Source organism: Grosmannia clavigera (genome assembly GCF_000143105.1).
Source record: "Grosmannia clavigera kw1407 unplaced genomic scaffold GCSC_108, whole genome shotgun sequence".
In the NCBI taxonomy this organism is placed as follows: Eukaryota; Fungi; Ascomycota; class Sordariomycetes; order Ophiostomatales; family Ophiostomataceae; genus Leptographium; species Leptographium clavigerum.
The window spans coordinates 1,186,791-1,203,313 of NW_014040837.1; the positions used below are offsets into that span (position 1 = coordinate 1,186,791).

The window sequence follows — 16,523 nt, forward strand, 5'->3', positions numbered from 1 at the left end:
GACGTGGTATCTCTGTAATGTCTTTTATCTTGCTCTGCAGTGCCTGCAGTGCCCGCACTTGGATGCTTCTCGGTGCTGGCAAGGCGCATGAAAATGCATTGTTGGCCTGGAAGAACGAATCGTAGGCGTCTGACAGAGGTCAAGAATATTCTCCTGGTGATGGTACGACAAGGCTTGTCGCCGACCCGGTGCTAGGTAGCGGGCCTAGGAGAAAAAGCAGTCGGGCAAGGGCGGCAAGCCACCAGAACAAGACCAGGCCGATGGTGCTGGCATCCTTGCAGCTCGACCTATGAGTCGTGCCCTGTGCCGAAACGGTCACCCACAAGATCTCTGGGCCCCTTTCCACCAGGCACCAAATAAGGATCATCGCGAGGCCTAACGCAATGCCGGTGTCCTCCGTAAGCATGCTGCTCGCATAGAGATCCTTGCCATCTACTCCGTACTCCGTACTCCGTAGACTCTTGAGGCAATTCGACGCTGCACCGCCTACGCGGATTCCATGACAACCTGGCGCTATTTCTGCATCTTACGAGTACGGAGTACGGAGCCTGCAACGGAGAAAAGCGCGACCGTTTTCTGCTAGCGCGCACCGCTTTGCTCGTATCCGTCCATTGCCCGTAGCGTATTTACATATACAGTAGTAGTGTCCTCGCGATAGATTACAACGGCCAACTGCTTTAGGATATCTATCTTACAAACAGATGCCGTTGGCCAACGGCCGTCCGGGTTTGGGCTAAAGCAGAAGGCGCGATGGCCCCACCGAACTAAGGCACCTTTCACTGTATCTTGGTAGACTGCCCCGGCCGTTGGCCGCGTGGAGGACTGGTGTCGTCTTGGGTACCTGCCTGTCAATCCAGCGGATTTGCGTGTCTGCGCACGGAAGATATGTGGCCTCCTTTTCTGCCCTCTTTTCTCGCCTTTTTCACGACTTCAGTTACTACTGCTACATACCCCTGCTAGATACGCTTGCATCTTACCTTCTTATATCTCGCGGCATCAGTCGGTCTTTTCTTTTTCTTCTGGCCCCGTTACCCGCGGTTCATCTTTATCTTTACCGCCTTTCCTGCACATTTGTACTCCGTGCTTTTGTATCTGATTCTGCTTTCTGCTTCTCTTGGCCGGCCACCAGACAAAACCGACCTCGAAAAGCATCGCCCTCTCTCTTTCCACAATTTCTCCAGACGTTTCCACTCGGTATCCCCCTTTTCGATTATCGCTTACCCAATCGAGCCTTCGCGCTGGCCTGGTCCTATTCCCAATCGGAGGTATCCTGCAACGCGTTTTCTGAACTAAGATTTGGCTTTCCCCTGGCGGTAATCAAATAAACATATGGGCCGCTTCAGCTGCCCAAACGGACCTGAGACTGGCCAACATTTTCACAACTAACGATACATGGTATGCACTCCCCTTTATGGCCGGACCCTCCCTGCCCCTTTTCCCGCAAGCCTGCCCCGAAGAACCAGGAACACGGTGCATTGGCGCTCATCCTGCTGCGACCCTGTTCCTATTTCTTTTTCACTTCTTTTAGCATTCTTGTGTCGTGTCTCAACTTTTTCGGCTCCCCGTCACAGCCGACGAAGCAAGGACCACTCGTCCAGAATTCTTCAACTAATATCAACGGACCTCCAGTGCTTACGACCCGCGAGCCGAACCCTGACACGAACTCCCATACTCGCGAAATCATCTGCGCGACTACGGAAACAGCCGGCGGTTTGATTTTTCTAATTTGAATGCCGCCGCTTTCATAGAGAGGAGGCCAAGCTCGACCAACGTGCCTTCTACAGCCTCTTCCTACGATTGCACTCCAGGATCGACTGTCGCAAACGAGATCCGGAAATTGACCACTGTCCTTCATTATTTGACCCGTGGTTCTCAGATTTCCAAAGCGCCTTTTTACCGCCGACCTGTCCTTGCCGCCTTGCCGCCTTGTCAGTGGACACGATTTGTCAAGCAGTAAAACCGACAGAAACACAACCAAACACAGCGTGCCAACGAGGCACAGTACCTGCGAGGTGGGAGGGACGTGCCGCCAACGCACATTCTTCTGTGCCCGCGCGGGTTGGCTGGCATATTTCCTCTGCGTGTGCACGCATATAGGATTTTGAGCCGTTATGGAATATTTTGCGTCCGCTACTTCTGCCCATGCTTTTACTTCCTCGTCACTTCCTCCGCTTTCTACAAACTCTGCCCACGTAGGCGATGCGACCTCCGCAGTGAACTCTCACCCCATGTCACCAGCTTCTTCCACGGGTGCGCCTCAGCGGCCTATGAGCGCAATGGTTCGTCCGGCTCCGAGAAGCAATAGTCGCATGAGTGCTGGTAGCAAGACAGGTGGTAGCCGTGCTTCGGACGAAGACACACGCACGTCTGTCAAAGTCGGTACGTATATCCGGCTTCTGTCCTTCTTTCTTCCAGGCACCATGCTTTCGGCTGCGGACCGGGTGATTTTCCTTGGCTGACTGTTCCAGTTGTTCGCGTGCGTCCGCCTCTGAAGCCTACCGACCCCGGCTACGATTTGATTCCCCAACGTTTTCAACGGTCCATGGTCCATTTGATGTCCGACACGAGCCTGTCGATCGACTCACCACAAGGCCGCAAACTTTTTGTTTTTGACAGGGTTTTCGGTCCCGAGGTGACGCAGAACGGCGTTTGGGAGTATCTGGACGACTCTGTTAATGCCTTCACCATGGGCTACAATGTCTCCCTTCTTGCTTATGGCCAGTCTGGTGCTGGAAAGTCTTACACCATGGGAACATCTGGGCCGATAGACCAAGACAATCTGGAAATTATGGGTAGGGGCATACTCTTACTTCACATCACATGTAAAACATGTAATGCTAACTCACTTTGCTAGGCGTCATCCCGCGAGCCGCTGCAGCGCTGTTCGAAAAGCTGGATGGCCCAAAAGGCACCACGAACCGCGCCTCGTTGTCCCATATGCGCGCTCCCAGAGGCTACGGCCAGGCCGCCCCGAAAACAGACAAGACCTGGACTCTCATGGCGACGTATGTGGAGATCTACAACGAGCAGCTTCGCGACCTACTACTTCCTGAGCATGTTCCGGTTCAGGAGCGCGCGAATGTCACAATTCGTGAAGATGTCAAAGGCAACATCCTTCTCACGGGCCTCCACCAGGTAGAGATCTGCTCGGTTGAAGACCTCATGAACGCCCTCAACTTTGGATCTACTCTTCGCCAAACCGATGCTACCGCTATCAACGCCCGGTCGTCGCGGTCGCACGCCGTCTTCAGCTTGAACCTAGTCCAGCGGAAAGCAGGCACCCCGGGAGCTAAGAACGAGAAACGGATGTCTGTTCCATTGGAAGCCATGTCAGGCACCGAATCCTGGGTCACCATTGACAGCAAGCTCCATTTCGTTGATCTGGCCGGAAGTGAACGCCTGAAGAACACGGGAGCACAGGGCGAGCGTGCCAGGGAGGGAATTTCTATCAATGCCGGCCTCGCAGCCCTTGGAAAGGTTATTTCCCAGCTTTCGTCTCGGCAGCCAGGCGCCCACGTGTCCTACCGGGATTCCCGCTTGACTCGTTTGCTGCAGGATTCCTTGGGTGGCAATGCAATCACTTACATGATTGCGTGTGTTACCCCCCCGGAGTTTCATCTCAGCGAGACACTCAATACGGTGCAGTATGCACAGAGGGCCCGGGCGATCCAGAGCAAGCCACGGATCCAACAGGTTGAAGAGGGCGACAAACAGGCAATTATTGACCGCCTGAAGGCGGAGGTCGCCTTTTTGCGAGAGCAGATTCGCAGCGCAGCTTCTGGAGGGACTAGTGGAGAACGGCGCGTACTATCAACAAATGAGCGTTCCGATCGTCCAGGAGAACGGGAGGTGGAATTGCAGAACGCCCTACTGGATGCACAGGAAAACTACACCACCCTGAGCCAACGACACTCCCGACTCATTGCTGAGATGGCCAAAGCGCGAGACAACGAGGTGGCCGAGAATCAGCTCTTGCTTGATGCTGGGGGTGACAGCGCGTCTGCACGATTAAACAGATCCAACAGCTTCGCCCAGGCAGTCGAGCAGGTCGTTTTAGAATACGAAAAGACGATTCAGTCACTGGAGCAGTCACTTTCCAGCACTCGGGCGACTCTTTCGGGTACAGAAACAAGCCTGTTGGAAAAGGAAACGAAATGCGCCTACGTCGAGACCATCAATTCTCAGCTTCAGGCCCGGCTGCAGAAGCTCACGGACCGAGAAGCCACCACCGAGAACTATCTGCACGATCTCGAGTCCAAGCTGGACGGCCACACGTTCGGCGAGGAAAGAAATGCCACCATTGTCATCGAGCTGCGCAAAGAAATCTCACGCATTCGCGAGAATGAGGCCACTTGCGAAGATTATATCTCCACCCTCGAAGAGCGCTTAGCTGAAGCCGACCAAGACGCCGAACTGATGCAGCGTGAAATCGACCGCCTTGAACAGGTGGTCGAACGGCAACGCAGTCTCGGCAAGCTCGACTCTCTCTTGTATGAACTCGATAACATGCAGCAGCAGGACGGCCGGTCCGAGACGCCTGCTGGTATGGCCAGCGGTGCCGGTGCGATGGAAGACTCCGTGGCCAACGGCAACGGTATGGGCCATCGGCGCACCGCTAGCCGTAGCATCGCAGAGCACTCGCGCAGCCAGAGCCATGTCAGCCGTATGAGCCACAACACCGACGTCATTCCCGAGGAAGAAGACGATGGATACGATGACAATTACGACAACGACAACGCCGCCGAGAACGAGAATGACGAGGTGGGGAATCAAACCTTCGGAGAGGCAGAAGAAGCCGAAGATTCAGTTGAGGCACAGCTCTCTCGCTTGCCTCGTGGCGCTGCAGCACGTTCGGAAGGTCGTCTGAATAATTACCAGGATAGCCAAGCGCAGTCTAACTTTGTTTCTGACAAGTTGGAGTCGGTGAGCGAGGAGCTCGTTGGCTTGCGTGTCGAGCATGAGGCGACTCTGAATGAGTTTGAGCTCCTTCAGGCTAAATACGAAAAGGCGCTGCGGACGCTTGCAGAGTTGCAAGACTCGGTAGATGAATCCGGGCTCCCAAGGGATGTGGCGAGAGATTCGTTGGAGTCTGCGACCGACACAGCCCACACGGCACAAACAAGACCGTCGTCGTTCTTCTCCGATGCAAGGTCTAATGACGCAAAGAACGGGCGACACGTTTCGTCAACACGGTCACTCTCTTCTGAGCTGTCGTCAGCGATGGAGTCCCCGGCTACGGTTGACCATTCCGATGCTGAAACTCTGTCCCCCAGGAAGGAGTTGCGGAACGCCACGTCCTTTCCTGGGGTTGGGGTGGGTGGTGTTTCGACCAAGCATGGCACTGGGGAGAGTAACGACGGGGCCCTTGAGGCTGAGCTGCAGCATTTGCGTGAGCTGGCCGCCAAGAAAGAGGAAGCTGAAAAGGAGCTAGCGCACAGATATGCGGAACTGGAAATGCAACATCACCAAACGTTGGACGTGGTGGAGGAACTGAAAACGGAGGTGGCAAAGGCTCAACAAGCTACCGAAGTCACGTCTCCTCGATCCATCACACCTGTCATCCGCCGCAAGTCCAGCCAGAATGTTTTGAATGTTGACCGGGCTCACCGGTCGTTTGCGTCTCTACGGAACATCGCTGCCGATAACTTTTCACACAACCCTGATATGATGCAAAACTTCGAAATAAATCTCAACGCAGCCATGCATGAGCTACAGGCCAGGGCAGAGCGCATCCAAGAACTAGAGGCTGGCGTGGCAGCAGCGAAGAGGGAGATGGAAACGAAGATGACAATCATTTCCGGCTTGACCCGTGAACGCTCGAGTTTGAAGACTTCTCCAATGGACATTTCCCTGACGTCCACTCTACGAGACCAGCTTGAAAAGAACGAGCAGCAGTTGAGAGGATTGCAGGAAACCTACGGCAAACATGAACGGGAGTTGCAGGCGGAACTCCAGACGCTGCGTGCAGCCATGGCTGGGGATAACTCGGCTACGGTGCAAGCCCACGTCGACAAGACCCGGGGTCTTGAAAAAGATCTGGCGAACTGGGAGACGAAGCATCAGACAGCGCTGGAAGCGTTCAACGGCAAAGAGGAGCAGATGAAGAAGCAGGTTGTTGAGCTTGAGGCCCAGCTTTCGCATGTTCAGGCTCAGCTGGCAGAGGCTACGGCGACTATTGCCTTTGCTGAAGGCGAGGATCCAGCACATGCCGACTCCAAGGTACTGTTACTGCAACAGCGCAAGCAGCAAGAGCAGGTCCAGATGCTGCGTACGGAGGTGGACGAGTACAAGGCCATTATCAACAGCAATGCGAGCAAGGTGGCCGAGCTTGAAACCAACTACGCGTCTGCAAAGGCGCAGCTGGAGGAGGCTATCAAGGTTCGTGAGGCGGCGCTCGATGAGGCCTATGTGCACAAGACGCTGGTATCGCAGCTGGAGGAAAGGATTGGCGACCAAGAAAGGGCTCTGGCTAGCCACGAAGAGAACCTGGAAGCACTTCAGGCCGGCCACGCCGATGACCTTGAGAAAGTGAGAGAAGCGTCGCGGAATGAGTACGATGCGGAGATACAGCTTCTCATGACGGAGCATGCAGAGAACATTCGCATTCTGGAGAGCGATCTGACAGAGGCGCGCGAAGACTTGATGAAAGTGGCGGCCAAGGTCGCGTTTGCTCTCGGACTTGACGTCAGCGTGGAGAAGGTCGCAGAACGTGTTGACAGTCTTGTGTCGGTGAAGAAATCGTTCACGGCAGAGCAGGCGAAGACGGCGGAGCTCCAGGAGACTGTGGCAGAGCTGACGAGTATCAGCGACTCGGTAATGCGCGACCTAGAGGCCGTTCGCTCGGTTTTGACCGTCATGCTCGGTCCCGACGCCGAGCTGGTTCGGAAGCCCGGTGCGACTGTGGCGGACCAGATGGCCGTTGTGCAAAAGCGCCTGCACGACCTGGAGACGAGGAACAAGAAGAACTCGCGCCTGGTCGACGAGCTAGAGGAGCAGCTGCAGACAAACTTTGATCAGGCCCAGATGACAACCAACCGGCTGTCTGTTCTGCAGTCTGAGCGCAACCAAAAAATCGAGGAGGCTAACTCTGCGAAGAGCCGGATCCAGTCGGAGCTGGAGGCAGTCAAGGAGGAATACGCAGCATTGAAGGTGAGCCACAGACGGGTGCAGACAGTAGAGACACGAGCTGACCAGACGTCTGCACAGGCTCGCTTTGACGGGATTACGTCAGCCGATGGCGCACCACAGCGGTCCAACTCGACCAACTCGCAGCTGCGGGCAAGCTCATCGGTGGGATCGCTTCCGTCGCCTCCACCAGCCATCCCGCTGCCACCTCTTCCAGGCTCCACCTCGCCACCGTCGACGACTGTGGTGCCATCGACACCGACAACTTCAGGACGGCCACCAAGCAAGGACATTGCGCTCCAGCAGATCCAGCAGGACCAGGAGGCGCGCATCCGGACGATCGAGAAGCACCTGGAGGCGGAGAAGCAACTGACCCAGACGCTGGAGGAGGCGCTGACGGACTTGGAGGACCAGTCTAATAAGATGAAGACGGACTGTGAGGCGTGGCGTCGGCGCTGCACAGATTTGGAGGCCGAGATTAAGGAGCTCAAGGAGCGTCCGTCACAGGACAACCGGTGGAGCCTGCACCAGGTGGAGGAGGAGCGCAAGAAGCGGCGCGATGCCGAGATTGCTCGTGCTCATCTGGAGGAGCGGATGAATGCGATCAGCAAGAAGAAGAAGAAGGGCAGCCTGAACTGCTTCTAAGCAGACAGTCTCGTCTGGTTTGGCTGCCTATCGAGCGATGTCATTCCTGCGATGGCGGCTCTTTTTGTTTCCTTGTCTTTTTTTTTGTCTTTTTTGTCTTCTCTGTCCTATTTTGATGACTCTTACATGGCGTGGCGAGGAGTTTGGTTCGCTCTTCTGTTTTCATGGGTAAGCAAAAGAACGGGCTATTGCGCAAGCGATCTGTGCGAGACTTGCTGCCATTTGAGGCGATCTTTTTTCAACTTGCTCAGATCTGCCACTTTTTTACTTCCCCCTCCCCCTTTTGATCTGGCATTCTTTTCCGCCGCTTGTTTTACTTATGTTTCTATTTCTTGAATGGCCGAGATGACATGACCGCTTGAAATTGTTCTTTTCTATCTGTTTTGTTTTACTGTTCATATATCAGAATGTATTGAATGAGGGTTGGAAGAGAGGGCGGAATGCAGGCATGCTGAAGACGAAAAATGGGTGGCCATCTTTATTTGTTCTTTTGCCTTATACCACATTTTGACCTCGAGCTGTATGTTATGAGAAGGAAGAGTTGACTGAATCGGATCCGTTGCGAGACTACGAGACGAGTACTCCGTACGATGAGGAAGGGCTCTTGGGCCCCCGTTTGTGACACGGATTATGTTATCTTGGGTTGGCGAAAGCAGCTAGTGACGGGTTATAGCCGGCCGTGGTGTGAGGTATGGGGTGCCACAAGCCTTCATTCGGAGTTTGGAGAGGGAGATGTGACGATGTGACGCCACCGCTTTCAGGTAGGCCGTTTCGGCAGCAATTCTCATTAGGTACCGAGACAGGAGCAGGCAGTGCCAATAATGCAACCTATAACAGTGTGACGGCAGAAGGGTGACTACGGAGTATCTTACATAGTACGGAACGGCTTGCCAGTGGAGCCCCGATGTTTAGAGGGCGTCTCTGAGCAAACTTTGGTTCAGATAAGATACGACAGGCATTGCATGTGTTCTCGGTCGTTTTCTGTAACGGGTTTGCTCATTTCCCGCGACGATGTGTCTGCATAGGAGATGCAAAAAGACTTGTCGTCTGAGAGCCGGGGATGAAAGCAAGGCAGAGAGGGAAGCTGGCTTCATGCCGTCTCCTCGCTTGTGTGCTGACCTCGCACGAGGTCCGGAAAAGACCTGAATATCTTAGCACTACGACAGGTCAAAGCGCGACGCCACCCAGGCCGGGCAGAACGGCTGGTATACGACTGCTGGGCTGTTTTGCGAGCGCCGCGGTTTACGAGCGTGTCTGTCTTTTCTTTTTCTTGTCTGTATACATACTATGTAGCAATGGCGTTGTCCCCCTGCATCGGCATCGTGGAGCAGGTCTTGTACAACAAGTGCTCGTATCGTTAGATGCATACGGAGTATCTTACATGCGACTAGCAGCTCGGATGCCCGGCTGACGTGCTGAGCTGCTTGGCGGAGTCTCTGCACAGTTCGCTCGTCCCCTGAAAATATCCTCCTTGCAGCCGAGCGCCAGCGTGCTATGACCTGTGACGGACTGAGACATGGGGCCAGGGACAGCGCACTGCCAGAGAACAATACGAGTGTTCTGGCGCGGCCGCCTTGGACTCTTGTGTTCTTCCTTCGCCTGCGGCCTTATCAGGCCTTTCCTGTCGGCCGTTTCAAGTCGCAGGAAGACCCGCCCATCCTGTTGTTTTGGCGTTGCACATCTTCATTCCGGCAGGGCCATGCATTATTGCACGCAGCCCTCGCCTAGGTACAGCCACGCGGATCGGTGGTGGGAGTGTACAAAAGCCGGCTTTCGACAGGACAAGCGCCCCGGCCAGCTCGTTACAGAGTAAGATAGGACCAGCCTGGTGTCTGTGTCAGATCCAGACAGGCCTCGCACGATCGCTGTCAGTTTGGCACCGGACATGACGACTGGCTGCCCCAAGCACTGCTTACCGAGAGTCGGCCACTCTATTCGGTACTTTGTATCTTACCTGAAGAGGGGGAAGACCAGGGCCGGGGGCTTTGGAGAACGCAGCTTGATACCACTAAAAGCAGGGCAATGCCAACTACGGCCTATATAGCCAGGTCGCCTGCTAGTCCCAAACAGGATAAGCCGCTCATCATACGTCGTATGCAAGGGACTTTGCACAGAGTCCGAGAGGCAGGCACGACCAACACGATTTCTCGTACATCCATACTATGTACTATCTTACGTCGTACTATGTATGTTTAGTACTCGTACTCCGTACACATCGTAATAGCAATAATACTCCGTACAAGCTGGACCAGATTGCGCCTGCCCCCATGTGCATTATAAAAGTGCTCTCTCTCAGAGGGCGATACCATGTGCTCCTGCCACTGAGCCGAGCTGGCCCCTTTTCCAGACGGACTGTTCCTTTTTGCTTCTTTCGTCTTTCTTCTTTCTTCTTCGTAGCTCTGGTCCCCTCTTCCACATGTCTCGCTTCGACTCAACTCTGCCACCAGGCCGAAAAAAATAAAGAAAAAGGGGTAAATCGGAGCCAGCGAGCGAACCCCTGTCCACCAGCCAGCCCCTGTCGAAAACACGCCCACCCATCTCGCCTTCACACCCTCTTCTCCCCTAGCAGAGAGCTCTGACCCCCGAACTGACATTGCGTCCCATCCTATTGACTCCAGCTTTCGCGTCCATGTCTGGCCCGGGCTTTTTCTTTTTTTTTATACCTCTCTCTTCCTGCAGCTCTGTTTACGCCGTTCTTTGGCGCCTTTTTCTTCTTTTCGCCTCCTGCCTCCACTTAGCTGTGATCCATCGTCGACTGGGGCTGGTATCTACGGCCTACAGCCTGCTTGCCGTGTCCTTGCCTCGCAAACCCACCATCATCGATCCAAACTGGTGTAGTGCCTTTCATAAGTGCCGTCGAGCACAGCTACACATGCGCACCAACAGCTCCTTCGTCCCCCCCCGAAAGCCCCCAGAGACTGTTCTCACGGCGTAATTTTAGTCGTCAACTTGCTTCCCTTCTGTGCTCTTCCCACACCCTAGTCGCCCAATCTTGCCTGTCCCCGTCTGCCTTTCCTCTTTCTGCCTGGTCTCGTTCTTTTGTCCCCTTCTTCTGTCGTCGTTCTCTTCCCTTTTCTCTCCTCTCTCTTCCTCTCCTTCCCTCTCCTTTCCCTTCTTTTCGCTCAGTAGCATCACCAAGCTCCATCTTGCCTGTGTGCTCTCGCAACAGCCAAGCAGCCTCGAGCTTCGTGGTTGTCGCCTTTTTACCTGCTCGCGTTGCTGTGTCTTGACGGCCAAGGAAGTGAATTCTGGTCCAACCCGTCCTGGGAGACTCGCGTTCAAACATTCATTTGTTTTCCCTGTCAATTGTCGATTGTCTATTGTCTGCCGCCACTCTCAGGCGACAGTCCGATTGCTTCTCTGTTCGTGTTTCAGCCTACTCGCCCCCCTTTTGGGCTGCCTTTTTAGTCGACGTCTAATGAGCCGCTTGCTCATCGTGCCCTCGACTACCGACCTTCGTTTTTTCAAGGCCGAGCATTGACTTTGCTCCGCCGTCTTTCGCTTCTCTACAAATCCATTCTATATATCGACGAAACACAATGGCGCCGTCTCTGAATACCCACCCGTCCTTCACGCGGCCACGCACCGGCGACCGTGAAGGCCGTCCCAGCACCCGTGACCAGGGCGACACCAACCTCATCATCCCCAGCCGAACGTCATCGCTCCATTCCCGCATCACGCAGCCCATCCCGTCCACCCTGAACAGCAAGCCTCAGCAGCGGACGCCCAAGACCCTCACCCATGCGTACATGGTGTGCGGTGTCGGCCGTGAGCCGTCCCAGTGGGTGAAAGCTCCGTCGCCATCTCAAGGGAAGATCGGCCACATGAAGGGTGCTGTCGGCCAATTCTGGCTGCCTGAAATTCTCGGTAGCAGCCCGCGTCTGGAGCAGGACAACGAGATCGCCCGCTCACTACACGCTGCTATGCGGGTAAGTACCCAGCTCGTGACTGTTTGGGAGACGGATACGCGTCGGCCAAGAACAGAGTGCTAACGCATGCCATTCGTGACCACAGGCCTGCTTTCCTCACGACGTCGAGATCTGCACCGGCCGCAGCCAGCCTCACTGTGTGCATCACGCCTTCGTCCTGCAGCAGGACTCCTCGCACACTCTGTACGGCATCTGCCTGCGGGTCTGGTCGAGGGCTGACGAGAAGCGTGCTGAGACGATCCGCGACCTTCGCAAGCGCACCGAGTCCGACTTTTACGACAGCGCTGACGAGACATACTGGATTCCTTACTGCCTGTCCTTCCTGTCGCGCTATCCGCTGTACAACCTCCTGGGCGACTACCTCCGCGGCATGTGGATCCACTGGAACAAGGCCACCAACCTCTTCCACGCCGAGGAGGTCTCGCGCATCCTGAGCTTCCCGGCGCCGCGGCTCAACGACCTTGTCCGGATCGACATGAAGGACTACGCACTCTGCTACCAATTTCCTTCGTCTCCGACCGGCTTCCAAAACTTTGCCATGTGGCCGATGTTCTGCTGCCTGTCGATTCCCAACATTGTCGGCGTCATCGAGGCGGCCGTGTCTCCGACTCGCCGGATCATCTTTGTCAGCCACTATCCGGCCATGCTCACCATGGCGGCCGAGACAGTCCGCTTCTGCGTGCGCGTTTACGAGTGGAGCGGTCTCTATGTGCCGGTCGTCCACGCCCGCCACGCAAAGGAGCTCGTTGACGAGCCTGGCCCGTACATCCTCGGCATCACTGCCGAGTGCCGTTCGCTGTTCACTGCGCCTAGCGACGCCCTCGTGGTGGACCTGGACCGCAATTTTGTTCTCACGTCGAGCCCGCCCACTGCTCTGACACCTGGCCAGCGCAACAAGTTCGTTAGCCGCCTGACAGAGTCCCTCAACGGTGACGTGACGCCGTCGGGTGTTCCTCAGCACCTGCGCTCGGCCTACGGCGGCGGCAAGCTTGTGCCGGCCGGTCAGATCATCGTTATGCGGGGCGAGGTCGAGTCGATTCAGGACCCAGAGTGGTGGAACCAGGACGCCATTATGGCTGTGATGGACCACGTGTGCGAGAAGATGGGACGGAACTCTGGCGTCAAGGCCGTGTTTGGTGGCTCGGTGAAGAAGCCGCTGATGACCAAGGTCTCGATGCGTCACCTGAACGAGATTGTGCGGGAGCGCAACCAGTACTCTCGCGATGCTCTGGAGGCATGGCAGGACTTTATCAATCTGAAGGGCCGCATGGACACGGAGCTGGCCAAGGTGACCAAGCGCAACAACTACCTCGTGGAGGAGCTGGAAAGCTGGAAGCAGCAGGTAAGAAATTCTCACACGCGGATTGCGAATTCGGCTGCTAACGATATCCCCAGTTCCTCAAATTCCAGGCCTTTGCCGAGACGCTCACCAAGGAGACGCAAGACCTCAAGGTCAAGATTGAGAACCACAAGCGGGAGAACCGCCGGCTTGGCGGTCTGATTGACCAGCAGAAGGACGATAATGCCCGTCTGACGGTGCGGCTCACGGGCACGGAGAAGCAGCGCGACGACGCTCTTGAGGCGTTGGTGCTGCAGCAGGAGATTGCAGAGGAGCTCGAGCGCGAGCGGCAGCGCAACAGCAAGGAGCTCACGGCTCTTCAGCACACCAATGTGACGCTGGCACGGCAGCGCGACGAGGCGCGCCGCGTGGTCCTGCACCTGCGCAGCCTCATCGGCGGCCAGACTCACCACATGGAGCACCTGGTCGAGTCGCTGACCAAGCCGGATGACATTCTCGAGGAGCTCGAGATGTCTTATGAGGATGACCTGGAAGGTACTCCGGAGGAAGTGCAAGAGCGTCTGCAGACGTTCCGCAGCAAGCGGATGTCGTCGTCCAGCTTCAAGGACGTGGCAGACCGCCACCTCAAGGACAAGACGGATGCGATTGCACACATCATCCGCAACATTGCAGAGCAGTGCCAGGCGGCGGTGGAGGGCCTGGAGATGGCACAGGACGCGGTGATGTCGGAGGACCGGCGCCGGTCGCTGATGAACAGCCGGCGGAACAGCAACCTTTCGGTAGCAACATCGGAGGGTTGCGATGACGGCCGGCTGCAGCCGTCGGGCCGGACGTCGAGCATCCCGCCGACGCCGGATCTGATATCGAACCGGGCGAGCACGTCGATGTCGATCGCATCGACGACAACAACGCCGGAGCGGTCGTCGCAGCAGTACATGATCGGTCACGACATCCCGACCAAGATTGTCGAGGACGAGGACGAGTATGGCAACCGCAGCGACGTGGAGACGATGCACAGTGTTGTCAACAAGCACTCGGAGAACCTGATCCACCGCTCTTCCGGTGCGCGAATAAGCGCACTCGGGGGTTCGCGATGACTCAAAGATCGGCGTGGCTGGGGCTGGTGATGCTTGAAGCACAACCAACCCCATTGAATCTAAACAACAACAGAATACACCTTACGGTCGTATGCGAACAAACGGTGACGGTCAGACAGCCGACTTCCTGACCTGCCTAAATCCAATCCTCCTTGAACTCCCACCCTGTCTCTCGCCTTCTCTCTCCCTCCTCTCCCTCTCTTCCTCTCTCTTTCATTTCCTTTCCTTTTTTGTCTTGATTTTGGACGGGTTCTTATATGACTAAGTGCCGTGGCGTTCTTATATCTGATTCTTGCGGTCTCCCGATATCTTTTTTTTTGTTATCTAGTCTAGTTTCCTTTTTACTATATTGCCGAGATGATATTTTGGGCGGAAGCAGCCATTTCTTTCCCTATTTTGCTTATTCGCTGATCAGTGAGGCGGTGGCCTTGAATGCAAAGCTGTACCGTAACGATATAACGCATTGGTTTTATTCGTGATTACTGTCTTGAATCTGGATTCCAAAATATTTTGGTTATCTTATCGTATATCTTATCGTGATAAGGCTGCTTTTTAGTCGTGTTTTTTCTTGCATCGTAGGACTTCGCTGCATCGTCTTTCTGACCACACACCGGCACCATTGAGTCGACGGACAGATACGCGAACACGTGGCCATGTCGGATCCGCTATTGACGACGCTGTGTGGTATCTGCCGGGCAGTACCGCCTCGCTATCGCTGTCCGCGATGCGGAATTCGCTACTGCTCGGTTGAGTGCAGCCGTCGCCATCGAGCACGCGCAGGCTGCAGCGGCATTCGGGACGTGACGGCGTACGTGCCGCGAGCAGACCTGTGCACACCAGCGGGTGTGGACCACGACTACAACTTTCTGCGCGGCATCGAGCTGGCGCGCCAGCGCAACGAGCGCCACCTGGTCGAGGAGCGTCATCTTTTGCGCAGCGGCGATTTGCGGCCACCGGTTCTCGGCGAGGACGATCAGCGTGGCGGCCGGAACACACGAGGTGGCGGCAGTTACCGGGGCTCGTCGAAGCGGCCAGGCGGACAGCAGTCGTCGGCGGCGGCGGCACCGGCCATGGTTCTGCAGAAGCAATGGCACGGCGACGAGCTACGATTCGTGCCAGTGGTCGACCGTCGAGGCGCGGCAGCCAAGGTTGTGAACGGAAGCAGCCATGGAGGCCCCAGCAAGAAGGTGCGGACGCTGTGTGATCGCGACGGGATCGAGCTGCTGGGCGTGCCGATGGGCCTGTCGAGGCAGCGCGAGAACAACACGACGGTGGCGACGCTGATGGCGTCGGGAGCGGGAAAGAGAGGACAGACAGCCGCCAAGGCGGAGGGCCAAGTACACCTGCACTGGCAGGTCGAGTGGCTCGTGTACGAGGACGGCCTGACGGCCAAGCCGACCCGCGTTTTGCGGCGGCTGCTGGATCACGTGCCACTGTGCCGAGGATACGCGGCCATGATGGCCTGGGTGCTGCAGCAGACGGGTGGCATTGTGGACGATGATGTGGGCGACAGCCGGCGGAACCAGGGCCACACGAACGAAGACGGCGGCCCGAAGCTGCAGGCCAAGAAGCGACGAATCCACCTGCTGTCGCAGCCGAGCAAGAACAAGAAGCGGCGCACGGCAGGAGGTTTGGCTGCGCGTCCGGATCAGGGCCTCGGCGACTTTGCGGCGACCTATGCCTGGCAGGACCCAAAGACGGGCGCATGGGACGGCAGGACCGACGAGGACGAGAGCCCAGACGAGGACGAGGATGGGGACGAACAAGACGACCAAGTCGAAGATGAAGCTGTCACTGCGGCGCGGCGCGATATGCTGTTCTTTTTGCTGCGTCCACGCCTGCCGACAGCCAAGGAAGCCGGGGCCGAGAACAAGACCACTGCGCCTCCGCCACCAGCCGGCAAGGAGCTCATCCCTCTGCTGCCCGGCGACACGCTGGCAACGGCTCTGCCAGGCCGCGCCGTGCTCGAGTTCCCGACCATCTGTGTGTTGCGGCGCGGCGACGCCGACATGACGGGCGGGCTGGTTTTGCCTCCGGGTCACGTGCTCGGCTCGACGGCTCGAAAGGTGGTCCACGCCGGCACACCGATGCTAGGCGGATTGTCGGCGTCAGTAGCGGTACAAGCAACTGAGGATAGCGACACGAGCAGCTCGGGGACGACAAGTAGTGAGGAGAGTGGCGAGGACGACGACGATGCGAGTGACAAAGAGGACGAAGATGGCGCCGACAGCAAAATGGCAGACGCCGCAGACATCGACCCGGACCTGGACTCGGATGCGGAAGACGGCTTGCCGCTGCTGCGCGGTCTCAATGGTGGCTCTAAGTCACGACTGGTCGTGTACGACTCCTGGTCGGAAGCCTCCGGAGACGAGGGCAGCAACAAAAGGCCCAAGGCTGGGAAGAAGGACAAGAATGTATGAGAAGACG

The 16,523-nt window shown here is 56.4% G+C and overlaps 2 protein-coding genes across 2 annotated transcripts; both read left to right on the forward strand.

Annotated features, from left to right (window-relative positions):
* Positions 1 to 2,228: 2,228 nt before the first annotated feature.
* On the forward strand, positions 2,229 to 7,770 carry CMQ_6855 (kinesin family protein; the record flags this gene model as incomplete). Its single annotated transcript, XM_014320541.1, has 4 exons — positions 2,229 to 2,379; positions 2,469 to 2,792; positions 2,855 to 7,149; positions 7,207 to 7,770. 4 exons carry the CDS (start codon positions 2,229 to 2,231, stop codon positions 7,768 to 7,770), a joined length of 5,334 nt encoding a protein of 1,777 aa, XP_014176016.1.
* A 3,539-nt stretch (positions 7,771 to 11,309) lies between these two features.
* On the forward strand, positions 11,310 to 16,516 carry CMQ_6966 (aex-3-like, denn domain containing protein; the record flags this gene model as incomplete). The annotated part of the gene is made up of 4 exons (XM_014320652.1): positions 11,310 to 11,699; positions 11,785 to 13,041; positions 13,095 to 14,061; positions 14,721 to 16,516. The coding sequence occupies 4 exons, from the start codon at positions 11,310 to 11,312 to the stop codon at positions 16,514 to 16,516; spliced, it is 4,410 nt and encodes a 1,469-aa protein (XP_014176127.1).
* Between the last annotated feature and the right edge of the window lie 7 nt (positions 16,517 to 16,523).